Source organism: Coregonus clupeaformis, chromosome 35, assembly GCF_020615455.1.
Source record: "Coregonus clupeaformis isolate EN_2021a chromosome 35, ASM2061545v1, whole genome shotgun sequence".
In the NCBI taxonomy this organism is placed as follows: domain Eukaryota; kingdom Metazoa; phylum Chordata; class Actinopteri; order Salmoniformes; family Salmonidae; genus Coregonus; species Coregonus clupeaformis.
Window position 1 is genome coordinate 12,152,816 of NC_059226.1, and position 20,968 is coordinate 12,173,783.

The 20,968-nt window shown below is 42.6% G+C and overlaps 2 protein-coding genes across 5 annotated transcripts in view; both read left to right on the plus strand.

Moving 5' to 3' along the window:
- The first annotated feature begins 378 nt into the window (after positions 1–378).
- Positions 379–14,598, plus strand: antkmt (adenine nucleotide translocase lysine methyltransferase). 3 transcript variants are annotated; one of them, XM_041862450.2, is made up of 7 exons: positions 862–996; positions 7,918–8,080; positions 10,747–10,851; positions 11,503–11,643; positions 12,214–12,264; positions 12,532–12,745; positions 14,558–14,598. In XM_041862450.2, exons 1-6 carry the CDS (start codon positions 899–901, stop codon positions 12,736–12,738), a joined length of 765 nt encoding a protein of 254 aa, XP_041718384.1. In that variant the 5' UTR covers positions 862–898; the 3' UTR covers positions 12,739–12,745; positions 14,558–14,598. The 3 variants fall into 3 exon arrangements, with proteins under 3 accessions (XP_041718385.1, XP_041718384.1, XP_041718386.1); XM_041862451.2 differs by lacking the exons at positions 862–996; positions 14,558–14,598 and adding an exon at positions 379–524 and having other exon boundaries at positions 12,532–13,082; XM_041862452.1 differs by lacking the exons at positions 862–996; positions 14,558–14,598 and adding an exon at positions 7,145–7,180 and having other exon boundaries at positions 12,532–13,082.
- Positions 14,599–15,517: 919 nt separating this feature from the next.
- The window catches only part of xpo6 (exportin 6), a 73,241-nt gene continuing 67,790 nt past the window's right edge, over positions 15,518–20,968 (plus strand). Inside the window, exons 1-4 of one of the 2 annotated variants that reach the window (XM_041862473.1) lie at positions 15,518–15,653; positions 15,922–16,043; positions 19,226–19,316; positions 20,172–20,284. In XM_041862473.1, the coding sequence (XP_041718407.1) occupies positions 16,041–16,043; positions 19,226–19,316; positions 20,172–20,284 (207 nt within the window). In that variant the 5' untranslated portion in view covers positions 15,518–15,653; positions 15,922–16,040. Of the gene's footprint in view, positions 16,044–19,225; positions 19,317–20,171; positions 20,285–20,968 lie in introns of both variants that reach the window. The other variant, XM_041862472.1, reaches the window with a different exon arrangement.

Genomic DNA, 20,968 nt, shown 5'->3' on the forward strand with positions numbered 1-20,968 from the left:
AGTGCCAGGGAAATAAAACCAAAGCATCGATTGCTGTCATACCTGGCCCGTGGCCAGGGGTGTTTTCATTCCACTGATTCTGTTTGGACTTAAGTCCCACCCCGTTTTGTTCCGTTTGCTTCTGTCCAAGAAACGTTATGCAACAGAATTGGAGGAATGAAAATACCCCTGCTTACAGGGTAAAGAAATCAAAATGTATTTTATTTTTTATTTGGGTGATCTAACCCTTTAATCCAATCCTAAAAGTTTTGAAAAACTGGAGAATGGAGATCATATGTGTAAGACTAAGTACAGATCCAAAGAACTCAGTCTTAAGCGTCTTAACATTTTAGTGAACAGATATGGCTACCTTTTGAGGCTTCATGTATATGTTTCGTTTCTATTTAAACAAAATACAGAAACCACCTTGAGTACAGTGGAACGCAGATTCGCAATATATTATATGCTGGTACAGCGCATTAGCAGACGGACTCGTTCGTCCGGTCCGTCACGAGTAAGATCCGTCCAAGGTTGCAACGTGACAGGTATGTATTTGCTACTCGGTTATTTTCTCTTAACTACATGTTATCATGTATTAGAACAAATTCATGCATAATTTATGTCCTCGTAAATCCTCAAGCGAGGTATGTCACCTAGCTTGTTAGTTATAACAAATAGGAAAAGGTTAGCCCAGAAATGTAAGATCGCACTAAAACAATGGATCAAATGCCCTTTATGATTGTTAGCCTGTACAGCCACTAGTGGGCGCTATGTTCATCTCTCGTGGACATGAAACGGCGAGAATCTGTCAAGGCTCACGTTTAATTATGCTATGGGTCATGGCTAGAAGGGGATCCATTTTTTTTGTCAACCATGCTATGGGTCATGGCTAGAAGGGGATCCATTTTTTTTGTCAACCATGCTATGGGTCATGGCTAGAAGGGGATCCATTTTTTTTGTCAACCTAACCCTGGCTACCAGTTCGTACATAAGACATTTTTACTCAATGAGAGAAGAGTAAAAATTATTCCTTATTTGTTAGTTTTCTCAATCTAAAGGCAAACCTAGATTCGAGCCAGTGTCTTAAGTAGTTGAACATATTATTACTCCAACCTCGTGAAAGTGACACGTTTTCATTTTCGTCAAAAGCAACTTTATATCGAAGGAGTGCAATTCGCCCCGTTGACGTTTCTACGCCTGAGCTTAGCTAGCCAATGTTGCCATGACATCGCCTACAAGTGTGATCAGGTATTTCTATTGGAGAAGCAGTTTCTGCCTATCTTCATACTGTACTGTCTTTGGTTAACCTAACGTAGCAGGCGTAAAAGAAAACGCCTGAGCGAAGTTACCACATCTGTTTTTTTGCAGAAAAGGAAGCAATTGGTGCAATTCGCTGTATCCTTGAAAACCGTATACATCCGGTTATTGGCAACTCCACTAAGACTAGCCAGGGGTAAACAACAGACTGCTGCAACCTGACTGGCTGAACGTGATACACAACATCCGGGACTAGCGTTTCTAGGCATTAGCCACTTTAGCATGGTGGTGGAAAATGGTGTTTCATAAAGAAAGTACGCATATTTCCCCCCACAAAAATTGAGCCTTCTCGCCATTAAATCGAGTTAAGGAGGAAATTGAAGCCTTTGCAGCCTGAATGGAGAATGTTTTATGTACGAACCGGTCGCCAGGGGACAAGCCTGTATTACAGGCAGGGCACCTCGACTCCAGACGATAGTGGAGAACCATAGCGCCAACTAGCGGACCAGGCTATGATTGTATGCATCTGTAGCTACTAGCTGGTGCTCATTACATGACATTCCTTGAGAGCAACAACATTTTAATTTTTTTATTTGAAGCATTTGGCTTCATTTATTTACACAACATAAACATTAACGTCATTTTTGAGAAATAGCTTTAAAAAAAACTGGGTGTAGATACAATAAAGGGAGAGAACTGGGACAGACCCATAGCTTTGACCTTATTAAATCAGTTTCTCTTGGGTCTTGAAGTGAAGGCTTCAATTATGGTTGTCATGTAGATCACCTATGATGGTAAAGGATGGTTTTAGGATAGAAACACGAGGCATATTTGGATACAATGTAAACTTCCTCATAATATAATGCAACTTCGATTAGCAAGAAGCAGCAACAAACAAACATTTAATTAAATTTTAATTTTATTTAAGGCCATAGGGATTTTTTTCTCTTAATCATATCACAATCACCCTTTACCAGTTAATGTAGACACAAATATATGGAAATATTGTATAACATATGCAAATGATGTGATCTCATTAAATATGTATATTTGCATATACTGCAAATCCATTTTTCTGGACACTGGATAAAGTCAGCCTAAATATATTTTGGTTTCATTTTATTAAGACACTCCAGGAGTGGACTTACTCAGACCAGATTATGGATAGAAAGATGGAAAAAGTATGTATCTGTAAAATACTAAAGACATTTTTGGCACATGTTTCCAAGAAAATGTTATCTAGAATACAAATTTGACAATATATCAACAATTCCCTCTGAGTAAGTCTGGAGAATATGTCTAAGGATAACCACACAAACTTACATAGATGCTTCTGAAGCTGAGAAAAATGAGTTGGCGTGTGGGAAGTCTGACTTTCGGGAAATGGCAGTTAGACTGGTACACTGAATTTATCCTACCAATCGCCAAACTCCTATTTTGACCCAATCACAATCTTTTCAAAGTAAGTTACTACATACAGTCCAGTTTGTAACATTCTCTATGAAATGGCCTTAACATTGTGTGATTCAATGTAGTAAGCATTGTAATTATGGTGTTGTAAGAGTGGTTAACTCATGAAATGTTTAATGGTAATATGATAAAGCCCCCAAAAATAACATAATGTTTTTTGACATTTTTGTTAACTTTTTGAAAGTACTCATATTAAAGGACCAAAATACCCCAAAAGTAGATGCAGAAATTTGAGTGAATTGTAAAATTCCACCATTCGCACAATAATCCTCAAATGTCATAAGAAATTAGGTGGAGTTTGTCTTGTAATAACGCTATACTATGCTATTATATTTGGTTCTTGTATATAGAATACTACCATTGTGATCTTGCAGACATTGATTCAGCTTTGATCTAACTTTATTAAACGAGCACCATTGGCCAGAATGGGCAGCCGAACGAGTAGAGCAGAGACTGTGTGTAAAGTAGAGGATCCCCCACATGCACAAAAGTTTAGGTTTTTAAGCTATCGGGAAGAGGCTTCCAAAAAATTCCAGAGGCTTCCGGAAACACAGCCACTCTGAATTTTCAAAGCAAAATTAAAAGCTTAGTTTGAACACAGGTTTTTTTCTAAACTTGTGTCAAAGAGCCTACAGTGGGGGAAAAAAGTATTTAGTCAGCCACCAATTGTGCAAGTTCTCCCACTTAAAAAGATGAGAGGCCTGTAATTTTCATCATAGGTACACGTCAACTATGACAGACAAATTGAGGGAAAAAAATCCAGAAAATCACATTGTAGGATTTTTTATGAATTTATTTGCAAATTATGGTGGAAAATAAGTATTTGGTCACCTACAAACAAGCAAGATTTCTGGCTCTCACAGACCTGTAACTTCTTCTTTAAGAGGCTCCTCTGTCCTCCACTTGTTACCTGGATTAATGGCACCTGTTTGAACTTGTTATCAGTATAAAAGACACCTGTTCACAACCTCAAACAGTCACACTCCAAACTCCACTATGGCGAAGACCAAAGAGCTGTCAAAGGACACCAGAAACAAAATTGTAGACCTGCACCAGGCTGGGAAGACTGAATCTGCAATAGGTAAGCAGCTTGGTTTGAAGAAATCAACTGTGGGAGCAATTATTAGGAAATGGAAGACATACAAGACCACTGATAATCTCCCTCGATCTGGGGCTCCACGCAAGATCTCACCCCGTGGGGTCAAAATGATCACAAGAACGGTGAGCAAAATCCCAGATCCACACGGGGGGACCTAGTGAATGACCTGCAGAGAGCTGGGACCAAAGTAACAAAGCCTACCATCAGTAACACACTACGCCGCCAGGGACTCAAATCCTGCAGTGCAAGACGTGTCCCCCTGCTTAAGCCAGTACATGTCCAGGCCCGTCTGAAGTTTGCTAGAGTGCATTTGGATGATCCAGAAGAGGATTGGGAGAATGTCATATGAAACCAAAATATAACTTTTTGGTAAAAACTCAACTCGTCGTGTTTGGAGGACAAAGAATGCTGAGTTGCATCCAAAGAACACCATACCTACTGTGAAGCATGGGGGTGGAAACATCATGCTTTGGGGCTGTTTTTTCTGCAAAGGGACCAGGACGACTGATCCGTGTAAAGGAAAGAATGAATGGGGCCATGTATCGTGAGATTTTGAGTGAAAACCTCCTTCCGTCAGCAAGGGCATTGAAGATGAAACGTGGCTGGGTCTTTCAGCATGACAATGATCCCAAACACACCGCCCGGGCAACGAAGGAGTGGCTTGCATGCGAAGCATTTCAAGGTCCTGGAGTGGCCTAGCCAGTCTCCAGATCTCAACCCCATAGAAAATCTTTGGAGGGAGTTGAAAATCTATGTTGCCCAGCGACAGCCCCAAAACATCACTGCTCTAGAGGAGATCTGCATGGAGGAATGGGCCAAAATACCAGCAACAGTGTGTGACAACCTTGTGAAGACTTACAGAAAACGTTTGACCTGTGTCATTGCCAACAAAGGGTATATAACAAAGTATTGAGAAACTTTTGTTATTGACCAAATACTTATTTTCCACCATAATTTGCAAATAAATTCATAAAAAATCCTACAATGTGATTTTCTGGATTTTTTAAAATCATTTTGTCTGTCCTAGTTGACTTGTACCTATGATGAAAATTACAGGCCTCTCTCATCTTTTTAAGTGGGAGAACTTGCACAATTGGTGGCTGACTAAATACTTTTTTCCCCCACTGTATATAGATGAAGAGCTCCAGAAACTGCTTCTCCAATAGAAATCCCCAATCACACTTGTAGGCGATGTCATGGCAACTGTAGCTAGCTAAGCTCATGCTCAGAAACACGTCATCCGGTTTAACTGGTCGTGTCACGCCGAACAGCACATGTGCAGGCTGTCAAATCAAAGGCACTCCTTCGATATAAAGTTGTTTTTGTCGGAAATGAAAAAATGTCAGTTTGTTACTTTCACAAGGTTGTAGTAATGAGATGTTCAGCTACTTAAAACATTGGCTCGAAAAAAAATAATGTATGGACACCTCTATAAAATGCAGAATTGGTTAGAAAAAAACAGTGAACTTGTTTTCGGCACAATTTGAGTGAAAGCCCAAAAGGCCTCAGAAGGCCTTGTTTGCCCTTCAACTAGGGCTAATGAATGTAGGTGGCGCATTTGAGGTTAGACTCACCTCTTTCCAGGTGGTCCACCCAAAATCTGTCCACAAAAATAAGACCACGAAGTGAGTTTATTTTTTTTATGGAGGTCAATTGGAGAGTGTCGAATTTGGTCAACCGAAAATGTATTTGCTACGTGAAGCTTATTTAAACTAATAGACGTTTCGTAATGGTTAGGTTGTTACGAATGCACTGATATAAGTGGATGCATGTGGCATTTCGGAAACATCGGAGTTGTGCCTGTTGTTCACACGCGTATCTGACTTCTTCATTGGCTAGTATGGTCCCACCTGAACTCGCCTCTTCCATCTTTGAGGACATGTATTTCCATTGTTAAAGCGGTCACTCGACCATCTTGTCAATAATAGATGATCTTTGATAGTACTGAGGAAGTTTCATGGCACCAAAGATACTTTAACCAGAGATATGGATACAGTGCATTCGGAAAGTATTCAGACCCTTCCCCTTTTCCACATTTTGTTACAGCCTTGTTCTAAAATGGATGAAATACATTTTTTTCCTCCTCAATCTACACACAATACCCCATAATGACAAAGCGAAAACAGGTTTATTACAAATAAAAAACATACCTAAGTATTCAGACCCTTTGCTATGAGACTCGAAATTGAGCTCAGGTGCATCCTGTTTCCATTGATCATCCTTGATGTTTCTAGAACTTGATTGGAGTCCACCTGTGGTAAAATCAATTGATTGGACATGATTTGGAAAGGCACACACCTGTCTATATAAGGTCCCACAGTTGACCGTGCATGTCAGAGCAAAAACCAAGCCATGAGGTCGAAGGAATTGTCCGTAGAACTCTGAGACAGGATTGTGTCGAGGCACAGATCTGGGGAAGGGTACCAAAAAATTTCTGCAGCATTGAATGTCCCCAAGAACACAGTGGCCTCCATCATTCTTAAATGGAAGAAGTTTGGAACCACCAAGACTCTTCCTAGAGCTGGCCGCCCGGCCAAACTGCGCAATCGGGGGAGAAGGGCCTTGGTCAGGGAGGTGACCAAGAACCTGATGGTCACTCTGACAGAGCTCCAGAGTTCCTCTGTGGAGATAGAGAGCCTTCCAGAAGGCCAACCATCTCTGCAGCACTCCACCAATCAGGCCTTTATGGTAGAGTGGCCAGACGGGAACCACTCCTCAGTAAAAGGCACATGACAGCACACTTGGAGTTTGCCAAAAGGCACCTAAAGGACTCTGACCATGTGAAACAATATTCTCTGGTCTGATGAAACCAAGATTGAACTCTTTGGCCTGAATGCCAAGCGTTACGTCTGGAGGAAACCAGGCACCGCTCATCACCTGGCCAATACCATCCCTACGGTGAAGCATGGTGGTGGCAGCATTATGCTGTGGGGATGTTTTTCAGCGGCAGGGACTGGGAGACTAGTCAGGCAGAAGGAAAGATGAACGGAGCAACGTACAGAGAGATCCTTGATGAAAACCTGCTCCAGAGTGCTCAGGACCTCAGACTGGGGCGAAGGTTCACCTTCCAACAGGACAACAACCCTAAGCACACAGCCAAGACAACGCAGGAGTGGCTTCCGGACAAGTCTCTGAATGTCCTTGAGTGGCCCAGCCAGAGCCCGGACTTGAACCCGATCTAACATCTCTGGAGAGACCTGAAAATAGCTGTGCAGCAACGCTCCCCATCCAACCTGACAGAGCTTGAGAGGATCTGCAGAGAAGAATGGGAGAAACTCCCCAAATACAGGTGTGCCAAGCTTGTAGCGTCATACCCAAGAAGACTCAAGGCTGTAATCGCTGCCAAAGGTGCTTCAACAAAGTACTGAGTAAAAGGTCTGAATACTTATGTAAATGTCATTTTTCAATTTAATATTTCTAAACCTGTTTTTGCTTTGTCAATATGGGGTATTGTGTGTATGTTGATGAGGGGGGAAAAAAACATTTAATCCATTTTAGAATAAGGCTGTAACGTAACAACATTTGGAAAAAGTGAAGGTGTCTGAATACTTTCCGAATGCACTGTATGTTGGAAGCTTATGAATGTCATTTGTAATAAACTTGCCTATATTGTAGTAAAAACAGAGTCATACAAAGATGAAACACTGTTCAATTATATTTTTTCCAGAACAAAAATGTGTCTTTAGTTATCATCTTTCAATATTCCAGGTTTACTGATAGCCCTAATAAAGACTCATTAGATGATGTGCTGCAACAAGACTAGAGACTACTAGGCTATACTAACTGCATATTATAAACTGGGTAGTTTGGCTCCTGGATGCTGATTGGCTGAAAGCCGTGGCATACCAGACCGTATACCACGGGTATGACAAACCAATGTTTTTACTGTTCTAATTATGTTGTTAACCAGTTTATAATAGCATTAAGGTACCTCGGGGGTTTGTGGTATATTGCCAATATACCACGGCTAAGGGATGTGTCCTGGCACTACGCGCTGCTTCGTGCTGATGAACAGTCCTGAGTATATCGTCCATATACCACACCCCCTCAGGCCTTATTGCTTAAATATAACACGTTGTTTTATGGACAAAATATGTGTTTTGTATTTCAAGTATGGAAGAGGGCAGTCCGGAAGAGTTTCTTGCAGAGTTCAAGGAGAAACATTTAGGTGGTTGGGGCATTGTCCAGATAACTGCTGGCACAGGGCTAGCTGTCTATGCAATGTGGGCAGTGGTTCTCATGCCGGGATTTCGAAAAGTCCCTCTGAGGTTACAGGTAAGACCTGGGTTGTGTTCACTGGGGTGCAATTCAATTACAGAATCATCAGATATAAATATACTGAACAAAAATATAAACGCAACAATTTCAAAGATTTTACTGAGTTACTGTTCATATAAGGAAATCAGTCACATGAAATAAATTCATTAGGCCCTAATCTATGGATTACACGACTGGGAATACAGATATGCATCTGTTGGTCACAGATACCTTAAAAAGAAAGGCAGGGGCGTGGATCAGAAAACCAGTCCGTATCTGGTATGAACACCATTTGCCTCATCTCCTTTGCATAGAGTTGATCAGGCGGTTGATTGTGGCCTGTGGAATGTTGTCCCACTCATCTTCAATGGCTTTGCTGGATATTGGCGGGAACTGGAACACGCTGTCGATCCAGAGCATCCCAAACATGCTCAATGGGTGACATGTCTGAGTATGCAGGCCATGGAAGAACTGGGACATTTTCAGCTTCCAGGAATTTTGTACAGATCCTTGCAACATGGGGCCATGCATTATCATGTATACATGTGGTAATGGCGGCAGATGAATGGCACGACAATGGGCCTCAGGATCTCGTCACGGTATCTCTGTGTATTCAAGTAGCCATTTGATAAAATGCAATTGTGTTCGTTGTCTGTAGCGTATGCCTGCCTGTACCATGTGGCATTCTGTTCACAACGTTGACATAAGCAAACTGTTCATCCACACACCGCCATACACGTGGTCTGCGGTTGAGGCTAGTTGGACATACTGCCAAATTCTCTAAAACGATGCAATAGGCGGCTTATGGTAGAGAAATGAACATTAAATTATCTGGCAACAGCTCTGGTGGACATTCCTGCAATCAGCATGCCAATTGTACGCTCCCTCAACTTGAGACATCTGTGGCATTGTGTTGTGTTAAAACTGCACATTTTAGAGTGGCCTTTTATTGTCCCCAGCACAAGGTGCACCTGTGTAATGTTCATGCTGTTTAATCAGCTTCTTGATATGCCACACCTGTCAAGTGGATGGATTGTCTTGTCAAAGGAGAGATGCTCACTAACAGGGATGTACAAACACATTTCTGCACAATTTGAGAGAAAAGCTTTTTGTGCGTATGGGAAATATTTTATTTCAGCTCATGAAACATGAGACCAACACTTTACATGTTGCGTTTATATATTTGTTCAGTGTATATTATGTAGAACAGACCTGCCTTTCTGTCATGAGGATTGGGGAATTCTGTCGGCTCTATAGTTTACACTTCACTTAAAAGTATCCAGGTATAATGCTTTATAACTTGTTATAGGTATGAGCCTTTATAATATCTTATAATAAGGCTTATAATATCGGTCTTTATATCCCATTTTAAAAGGGGCAAGCTCTGTTTAAACAATAACAGAGGGCTACCCGCCACTGTTTTGGTAAACAGCTGCGGGATGGAGTTGGAGAATAGTAACCATTCTCAAATTCATAGGCAGAGCTATGGATGCAAGGACTGACCATCTATGATACCAAAAGTATAGGTTTAACCATGAGGCTATACAGTGTTTGTTTACAATGACATTGTTTACAAACAATGGAGTAAAATAAGCTTATAATTTGGATTCTGCTGGGGTACGCACAACAGTTGAACTTAGGTCATGAGGCTTTTATAAGTTATATTCTTCGAGAATCTATGGGTTTATCAATAAATGTTAAAGTCCCAAAATGGATGTACCAATCGCTGATTGCCCCTTTAATTGACTGAAAATCCCATTTATTAAATCAGAATCATTATGAGTTGATTATAAGACCGGGATGGGCAACTCCAATCCTCGGGGGGCCGGAGTGGTGTCAAACTTCCCCATCCCTAGCAAACACGGCTGATTTTAAACTGATTTTATTCTAAACTGAAGATCATGATTAGTTGATTATTGGAATCAGTTGTGTTAGCTGGGGCAAAAATGTGAGACCAATCAGGCTCCCAAGGACTGGAGTTGCCACCCCCTTTAAGTCTTCGCAGCCGAAACAGTTCTGAAGAGTTTGTGCATATTTTGTTATGAGATTTTGTGGCGTTCAGTGAGTTTTTTTGGGTACACAGCCTTTTTTCTAGAGGCAAGCCGAAGTTCGGAGCCGAAGTCGCCCCTTCGTCTGTGATTGGTCAACAGTAGGGATTCTTAAATTGTCTTTGTTGTCATTCAACGAGAGTTATCTTAGATTCATTCTGAATATTTTGAGGAAGCGTATACTGGTTACGGCGTCTCAAAATGTACAAACATTTGACATTTACATTTGAGTAATTTAGCAGACACTCTTATCCAGAGCGATTTACAGTTGTGAGGGCATACATTTTCGTACTGGTCCCACATGGGAATCAAACCCACAACCCTGGTGTTTCCATGCTCTACCAACTGAGCCAAACAGTACCATTGCCACTTTTTTCTTGTTTTTGAAGCGGAGGTCTTTTAAGGGAGTGTGCGAGCACACTCGTTCGGTTTGACTAGCTGAGGTCAACTAGGCGCCAGCCGAACTGAAGCATGCTGACGCCTTTATAAGACATAAGGGGCTTATACATGATAACTCTCACAATGCATTGTAACCGCATCGTAGTACATTGCATCTGTAGGTTTTTAAGTAAAGTGTTAACGACATTTCTATCTGCTAGTTCTGATAACCGATGTGAGTTGTGATATTTTCTGCAGGTGCCCTACCTCCCCGCCAGCAAGAAACAAGTGCGGAATGTGATGGCACTGCTGAGTGGTCGACAGGGTAACCTTGTGGACATGGGCTCCGGTGATGGCAGGATTGTAAGTAGGGCTGGGCGACGTGGCTTAAAAACTTATGGTATAACGGTCTTTGGCAAAAAAGGCTACTAGCGGTACGTTATGCCTACAAACTGAGAATACATTTTCCAGAATCAATGTTCATTGATACTCTCGTTTTAGTAGTGTTTGCTCTGAGGAGTTGAGACATAAAAAGGGTATTGTTAGAAAGGTTAACTTCTCCTTTATTACAGTAAAATGTCTCAATGTGTTTCGGTGTCCATATGACCGATTCTGTTGGACCAAAAATGCAAATAGCGAGTTGAAACAATAGTGTGTGATTGTGGCCCGTATTTTGGCGCGTTCCCCCCCTAAAGGGAAATAAAAGTATTATCCACATTTTTCGGGGGTGAAGGACAGCTACCGGTGTTGCTCCCGCCTGCTGTGTACCGGAGCCCTCCTAGCTAGCTAGTTAGCACCCAGTATTGAGATACGGGCATTTGAAATATCGCGCTAAAACATACATTTGAGTTTATCAAATTAATTTGATATATCGCCCAGCTCTAACTGTAAGTGTGGGCGTGCTCCTGCAGATATGGAATGTGTATCCACAAGGTGTGTGTGCATGTGTGAAAGGGAGAGAAACAGAAACTTTACCTTTGTTGAGAACCAAGTTCATGTTTTTTATCTTTTCAGGTGCTGGAAGCGCACAAACACGGCTTTGGTCCCACAGTAGGATACGAACTCAACCCCTGGTTAGTTGGTCTAGCCAACTTCCACGCATGGAGAGCAGGCCATTATGGGAAGGTGTCGTATCGGCGGGAAGACCTCTGGAAGGTGTGACACAGGCAGATGTTACTTGTCTTTTGCCCAACCCCAAACCAACTACTAGCTTCACTTCAGATCTAAGGGGATTGGATAAGTAAAGAATATGGCCAATAGCTTAATCTTGTGCTCTGATAGGCTTTTTGGAATTTTCAGCATATTGCTTACACCTATCAAATTCTTTAAAAAAACGACATACGTGTCCAGGGGGCAGGGGCTAGGGGTTGATTTAAGTTTTGAGTTGAGTTCACATGTTTGGTTGTTGGTAATACTCATCCACATATTCTATACATTTTGCACTATTACTAGTTCCTCAAAGAGTTACTACTAGTTGTTTTACCAAGCCTTATTGTTAGGGGCCAGAATTTTTCCAGATTAGGTCAGGAAAAACACAGGACCCTACTTACTGTAGTTTCTCTGTTACTTTTATTTGTGTTTGGTCACTGTTTGTGTCGCTTTGTTCAGTTACATTCAAAGAGGACATGTTTACACTGTAAAACTAAAATTATGATGAAAATAAATAAAATGTGTTTAATAGGTACTTGGATTTTTGGATTATGATATTTGCATTTCTCATTCCAGGTGGACCTTACTGAGTGTAAGAATGTTACTGTGTTTTTGGCCCCCAGCGTGGTAAGTCTTTTTGCATTGGCACACATTATTAATTCATGTGTGCACACGATACGGATACCCAGCCATAGCGGTCAAACCATTTGCTCAGTAAGTTGGGGAATGGTGCCACGGGTGCCTAGGTTGAGGGTTCAATTCCCATATCATCTGGCTTCTCACTGCCGGAACAAAAACACCTGTTAGCTATCTATAAATGAATAGACAGCTGCTAGCCAACTGATTAGAAAAATGGACAGCTGGATGAATAAGTGTGTGTATGTGTTTGCCTAGCTGTCTTTACTGCAGGAGAAGATGGAGGCTGAGCTTCCAGATGACGCCCTGGTAGTAGCCGGTAGGTTTCCCTTCACTGAGTGGACTCCATGCAGGATTGAAGGAGATGGTGTGGACAGAGCCTGGGCCTATAACATGCAGGCCCAAAGACTGCCAGCAGGGAGTGCTGTGCTACCTGTGCCTGGAGAGTTGAAATCACCAGTTTGAACTGAAAGTGAGAGAACCAAGTAACTGTCTAGACCGGAAAGGCATGAGCGTTTGTCTGATGGAGGAAACCATGGTAGTCTGAGGAGGAGGGACAAACCATTTGTATCTACATGGGTTGACACAAGTAGCTGACTGAGACCCACTCATTACAGTGTTGAGTTGGTAGTTCGGGGCCTTTTCTCAAGTAGATTTTCTTGATTCCTTGATTCCTCCATCCTTTCCTCGCCATTTGAAAACAACAGCTGTTTCAAAGGGGGTGAGGTGGATTTCAACACACAATACCCCATAATGACAAAGCGAAAACAGGTTTTTAGAAATGTTAGCAAATGTATTTAAAAAAAATATATCAGATACCTTATTTACGTAAGTATTCAGACCCTTTGCTACGAGACTTTAAATTGAGCTCAGGTGCATCTTGTTTCCATTGCTCATCCTTGAGATGTTTCTACATCTTGATTGGAGTCCACCTGTGGTAAATTCAATTGATTGGACATGATTTGGAAAGGCACACCTGTCTATATAAGGTCCCACGGTTGACAGTGCATGCCAGAGCAAAAACCAAGCCGTGAGGTCGAAGGAATTGTCCGTAGAGCTCCGAGACAGGATTGTGTCGAGGCACAGATCTGGGGAAGGGTACCTCTGACAGAACTCCAGAGTTCCTCTGTGGAGATGAGACAACCTTCCAGAAGGACAACCTTCCTGCAGCACTACACCAATCAGGCCTTTATGGTACAGTGGCCAGACGGGAGCGACTCCTCAGTAAAAGGCACATGACAGCCTGCTTGGAGTTTGCTAAAAGGCACCTAAAGGACACAAGATTCTCTGGTCTGATGAAACCAAGATTGAACTCATTGGCCTGAATGCCAAGCCTCACGTCTGGAGGAAACCTGGCACCATCCCTACGGTGAAGCATGGTGGTGGCAGCATCATGCTGTGGGGATGTTTTTCAGCGACTAGGAGACTAGTCAGGACTGAAGGAAAGATGAATGGAGCAAAGTACAGAGATCCTCGATCAAAACTTGCTCCAGAGCGCTCAGGACCTCAGACTGGGACGAAGGTTCACCTTCCAACAGGACAACGACCCTAAGCACACAGCCAAGACAATGCAGGAGTGGCTTCGGGACAAGTCTCTGAATGTCCTTGTGTGGCCCAGCCAGAGCCCGGACTTGAACCCGATCGAACATCTCTGGAGAGACCTGAAAATAGCTGTGTAGCGACGCTCCACATCCAACCTGACAGAGCTTGAGAGGTTCTGCAGAGAGGAATGGGAGAAACTCCCCAAATACAGGTGTGCCAAGCTTGTAGCGTCATACCCAAGAAGACTCGAGGCTGTAATCGCTGCCAAAGGCGCTTCAACAAAGCACTGAGTAAAGGGTCTGAATACTTACGTAAATGTGATATTTCAGTTTTTTATTTTTAATAAATGTACAAACATTTCTAAACCTGTTTTTGCTTTGTCATTATGGGGTTTTGTATGTAGATTGGGGGGGGGCATTTAATCAATTTTAGAGTAAGGCTGTAACGTAACAATGTGGATAAAGTCAAGGGGTCTGAATACTTTCCGAATGCACTGTATATATCACTGTCGCAAGGCATCTGAACTAAAAGGTTATAGAGCAAACACAGATTGTAATATACATAGGTTGTAATATGTATGCACACAGGCGCTAGCACAAGCACTCTACACACACGTACATTGTAATGTTGTTGTATGGTGGTATTATACATTTTGTATCGTAGATATGTAGTGGTGTTATGATGTACTGTTTTATCTTTTGTTTTATGTGTAATGGAAGTGCCTTAATGTGTTTGTCCCCAGGAAGAGTTGCTGCTGCCTTGGCAATAGCTAATGGGGATCCCTAATAAATACAAATACGAAAATACACCTTTTTTTCTGGCTTCTACAGTGATTTTACCCACGCATCGCTACTGTTCAAACCAAGCCTTCAGTTAAGAGCTAGATTGTAGTTTCAACGGTTTTATGACTAATAAGATTGAGTTTTCACTACATAATCAAAAGTCAACCTTTGTTTTTCCCTTCAGAAAATGTGTTGGCGTTGTGTGACATACATAGGTGTTTGAATTGAATAATGCAAAAATAAACAGATCTGGAGTGAGTTTCCCAAAAACAATGTCCTTTGCTAGGCAATGGGCAAACTGATCTTAATGCTAAAGATGATCTTTATGTTTTGGGGGAAACACACCTGATCAGGCACAAATGAGCATGGTGAGGCCATCATTCCCCAGGGGCTCCTCGTGTGCCTTCTTCTGAGTTAAGATTAGTGTGTGTTTGTTTAGCCCTCTGCAGATATAAACAGTGTCTAACTGGACAAATTAATGTGGGTTTATTAGGCCCACTCGGGCCACTCCAGACAATGGCAGTCAGAGCCAGATGGTGGCTGAGATTCGGACTGGTGTCTCTCATCTCAAATTTTGGACACAGGTGTCACTGCTCTGATGCATCACTCAGACATTTCTGAGGATCATGGGCATTTAACAAACCTATTGCTGAGTATCTTCAAATAAATAAAAAGTGCATGTGGCCAAGGTTCTGATGGTGTGGAGGGAAGCATGTGAGGCTGATCTTGAGGTGTGTGTGCTGTAAATTGACAACACAGAATTAAATTCTAAATGTGCCACCATTAGTGGCGCGTTTGCAAATATAGACAGACTTGTGAAAATATTTAATGTAATATGCTATATTTTCTTGTGGCCAATGGACTCATCCGGCTCAAGATTTAAATGTTACTTCCGGTGGGGAGGGGCTGATTCGCGGGGAGGAAGTTGCGACTGCAAGGCCCCAAGCTCAGTACAGCAGCTCCAAAGCAACCAGTTAGCTTAGCCAAAACTAGCACTGGGACTGGGTAGAACCGCTTGAGGAGAATAACACAGAAAACAGGAACAAGCACGCAGCTGTAAATTGAGTTTGTATTACATTTTCCGGAGGATTTACGACGTAAACTCCTCAAACAGATGATATTTAATGCGTGCTTTATTTTTTAACACGGGTTCCCAGTGCAACAGCTAGTCAGTTAGCTACATGTCTGGTTCACCTCCACTAAACCCCGTGTAGTAACATTATAAACAATAACAAGGGTCGTCTCTTAAAAGCGATACATCTGCAATCGAGATCTGCATTAATAAATTATTTCACCTGCATTTTTATGATGCAATGTCTTCTAGTCGCGAGTGGGCCGATTGCCACAACATGAGCCTCTACCGGTGTAGCCAACACCTCAAGTAGCCTGCTTGCTACAAATATTTATTGGAAGCCAGGAGAGGCATCACAATTAACTCCGAACATGGTGAGTATGGGTTATAATCTGCCACATTATTACTAGCTAATTAACTAACATGTCAGGAAATGGATACTATTACAAATCCAATACATGGACAATGTAGAATAGATGCTGTAGACTTCAGCAAAGCGATGACAGAACAGAAATGGTCAATATCCTTTACTGAATATAATATTTTAATCAAAATGTGAAACCCTTAGTATGAAATTGTAAATGTATTGAACTGATCATTTGCATGCATGTGTTAGTTACTGGTATTGTGAAATGTGACGTGTCATATCTTGAAAGCTTTCTAAATGATCTATTCTACGATAATATTTTCCCAGTATAAAATTCCAGAATTTTGGAAGAAGAAATATTTTAAAGAGCAATCAAACCCTGTCGAGCAAGATAACGGTTCTTGTTTGTGCTCCACACATGATGAGTAGGCTACCTGGTTTCCGGGATGTGAGTCGAATTCGTCTGTCTGCGACACAAGACGCCCATCTTGCAAGACCAAATATTTGCGTTGAGTAATCCTAGCATGCCGCGGCCCATTAGAAGAATTCGGGCCCTTTGCTCTGCAAGATGCTTCAGATATGCAGAGGAATCACTATTCGGGTTTTTGCTATACTGTCCTTCCTGTGACTCAAATGCTAACAATTTGTTTAACACAACTCTCTTAAATAGTGAATTGACAGACTCCCTTTGCTGCTGGTATAGTGAATATCATTATACAATGATTATGAATAGCAGAGTGGAAATTACCAATACGATGAGGAAGTTAGTGTGAGTATTTTCCATAAGCGTCACAGTGCAGCACCTGTCCTGGGCCCTATGCAATTTGGAGGAATTTGTGACATCCATTTGACCTTACTGCTGCCTAAAGCTGGGTGTACACTACATGACTTTCAAAATCCTAACATTGCTGAGCCTCTCACATTAAATTATCGTCCTACCTGTCGTTTTTTTGTCTTTCCAACATAGTGGTGCGCAGACTAAACAATGTGACAGTCGGGGGTCACACACAAGATTGTTCAGTTGTTTGTGAGGATTCTCTATACCACGCTGTCTCGCGAAAACAATGACGTGATTACATTTTTAACATAGTTAGAATGAGCTGTGGCTCAAAGCAGCCTCATAAATGTTTTCAGTCAGACATTCACACCTGCCATACAGAGTTGAAATACACTATATATACAGAAGTATGTGGACACCCCTTCAAATTAGTGGATTCGGCTAGTTCAGCCACACCCGTTGCTAACCGGTGTATAAAATCGAGCACACAGCCATGCAATCTCCGTAGACAAACTTTGGCAGTAGAATGGTCTTACTGAAGAGTTCAGTGACTTTCAACGTGGCACTGTCATAGGATGCCAATTTTCCAACAAGTCAGTTCGTCACATTTCTGCCCTGCTAGAGCTGCCCCGGTCAACTGTAAGTGCTGTTATTGTGAAATGGAAAGTCTAGGAGCAACAACGGCTCAGCCGCGAAGTTGTAGGCCACACAAGCTCACAGAATGGTATCGGTGAGTTCTGAAGCGCGTAGCGCGTAAAAATCGTCTGTCCTCGGGTTGCAACACTCACGACTGTGTTTCAAACTGCCTCTGGAAGCAACGTCAGCACAAGAATTGTTCGTCGGGAGCGTCATGAAATGGGTTTCCATGGCCAAGCAGCTGCACACAAGCCTAAGATCACCATGCGCAATGCCAAGCGGTGGCTGAAGTGGTGTTAAGCTTGCTGCCATTGGACTCTGGAGCAGTGGAAATGCTTTCTCTGTAGTGATGAATCACGCTTCACCATCTGGCAGTCCGACGGACGAATCTAGGTTTGGCGGATGCCAGGAGAACGGTACCTGCCCCAATGCATAGTGCCAACTGTAACGTTTGGTGGGGGGAAAATAATGGTCTGGGGCTGTTTTTCATGGTTTGGGCTAGGCCCCTTAGTTCCAGTGAAGGGAAATCGTAATGTTACAGCATACAATGACATCCTAGACGATTCTGCGCTTCCAACTTTGTGGCAACAGTTTGGGGAAGGCCCTTTCTTATTTCAGCATGACAATGCCCATGTGTGCAAAGCGAGGTCCATACAGAAATGGTTTGTCGAGATCAGTGTGGAAGAACTTGACTGGCCTGCACAGAGCCCTGACCTCAACCCTATCGAACACCTTTGGGATGAATTGGAACGCCAACTGCGAGCCAGGCCTAATCGCCCAACATCAGTGCCCGACCTCAGTAATGCTCGTGTGGCTGAATGGAAGCAAGTCCCTGCAGCAATGTTCCAACATCCACTGGAAAGTCTTCCCAGAAGAGTGGAGGCTGTTATAGCAGCAAAGGGGGGACCAACTCCATATTAATGCCCCTGATTTTGGAATGAGATGTTCGACGAGCGGGTGTCCACATACTTTTGGTAATGTAGTGTATGTAGCCAATACATTTTGAATTCAATTACATTGATTGTGAACTTCAGAGCTGTAACGATTTGATGCTTTGGTTAAAGGCTACAAACGCATACTAGTAATAGTCATTGCTCGAGAGTCTACACATTCTGGTTGATGCGATACAACGTTATCATCGCACTAGTGAGCTCTCGTTGGCTATTGTTGGTCACTGTTAAAAATGTTTAGTTGCACTACAACAGCATTGCAGATTTTGTGCTGATAAAATCAAACATGTTTGAAACTATCCGGACAGCTCAAAGACGGCATCGGTAGCCCCAAGACTGTGTCTCTGACCCACTCGCATTCAACAAGCGTCGGTGACGGCCGCGTTACCCCGTGTAGGAAACGACATCGGGATTTATTCTCCGATCTCGAAAACTTGTCTGGGACAGCTAAATCGTGGCCAAAATCGTGTAGTGTATGCCCGGCTAAATGAAACTGTCGTCAGTGTGCTGCTAACAGTATAGCTTCCACCACTGTCCCTGTCCCCATACCAGGCTCAAACTAGTGATCCTCTGATCGCAAACACTCGGACCGCCCTTGAAAATGTACCAACCAATTGAGCTAAAGAAAACGATCCAATTCGCTAGCTCCATTGGCAAAATTTTAAGCTAGCTGTGGAGTGGGCTTAGATCACGTTCTTAACTCTGATAAACTAACAATTTCTTCTTCTTAAAGCTCTCTACCTATCACTCATATTTTCCAATTCCTCTCCCCCACCTTTCTATCATTCCTCCCTCCCTCGCTCCCTCCCTCCTTTGATCCCTCAGGCATCAGAGGAGAGCTCGCTGCGCGCTCTGGAGAGTCTCATGACAGAGTTCTTCCACAGCTGTACAACCAATGAGCGCAAGAGAGAGATTGGTGAGTGTGGCACTGGTGGTAGTGCCGTGCCAAATTTGATCTGGGTACAGAAACCTGTCCATTCAAAAGTATCGTTGTGCAACCATCTGTACAAGTCCGGCCACCCTTATGAAATTTGGCATGGTAGTGGAATGGACCAGAGCCATGTACTGTGGTGCACTTGGTATGCGATTTGAAATTGTAATGGGTGCTGATATGTTGGCTCAAAGTTCCATGATAATTGCATTCACGCAACGCTGTTGTCATGGTGCCAAAATGGTGGCCAGTTTGCAGAACTTTTTATATTGATTTGCTATGGACTATGGAGTGTGGATGCAATTTGAATGACAGATACAGGTAATAAATCCTCATATTTGTAAAGTAAAAGAATGCAGTGCTGAGGCAAAGGGATCGTAGTGAGGACGACTTGATACTACTCTGAACTGTGTTTGGTGAGCTCTCTGGCGCCCAGAGCTGCTGAGGCATCACCCAAGTGGGTGCTACACATTGTGAAGGAGGAGAGGTCCAGTAGCTACACCACAGACTGGTTCCCAGAGGAGTCCTCTACGTGATCGTCACTAGACTCATTAACCATCGCCCTGACCACCTTCCTCTGATCAAGTCATGAACTGTCCCACTCCATCATTGGAGGATGCATGTACTCAGACTTGGTCTCTATTTGTTGACCTAACTAGCTAAGCTACTCATGATGTATTGCTTGTTTTTTGCTTTTTAAGCGCTTTGACATTCTTATGAATAGCACTATAGAAATGTTATTATTATTACATTTGTGATATGTTTTTATGTAAGCAATGACTTCAAATGACTCAACATAAAATAAATCATGTGCTTCCTTTATTTCTGCCCTTTCTGCAGAAGAGCTGCTGAATAACTTTGCTCAGCAGATGGGAGCATGGCGCCACTGCTTGTACTTCCTCTCAAATACTCGGAACGAGTATGTGATGATGTACAGTCTCACAGTATTTGAGGTAAGTTCATTTGGTGAACGTTATGAATAGTCTGGTAGTAGTATTGTATAGGCCCATCACCTGAAGGGGTTTCCAACACCTTGAGTCTCAACATTGGAGCCCAATCCCACACATATGCAGTTTGTAATCAACTCCATGACGGACAAAGCCTTGTAATACAACTATTGTACTATACAATACTGAAATATTCTGTGCTACACCCGAGTGGCGCAGTAGTCTAAGGCACTGCATCGCAGTGCTAGCTGTGCCACTAGAGATCCTGGTTCGTATCCAGGCTCTGTCGTAGCTGGCCGCGACCGGGAGACCCATGGGGCGGCGCACAATTGGCCCAGCGTCGTCTAGGGTAGGGGAGAGAATGGCCGGCAGGGATGTAGCTCAGTTGGTAGAGCATGGCGTTTGCAACGCCAGGGTTGTGGGTTAGATTCCCACGGGGGGCCAGTATGAAAAATTTAAAAAAGAATGTATGCACTCACTAACTGTAAGTCGCTCTGGATAAGAGCGTCTGCTAAATGACTAAAATGTAAATGTAAAATGTAGAGGTGCCAATGGCTTTGCTGTACTTGACTCGCAAAGAGGACACCGTTACATAGCAATGGTTATTTTAATGGGGCTGCTTTCTGTTGATAATATGCAAATAAACTAAATAAATTCTCAGAACTGAATGCAGATGTCACAAATTGACAG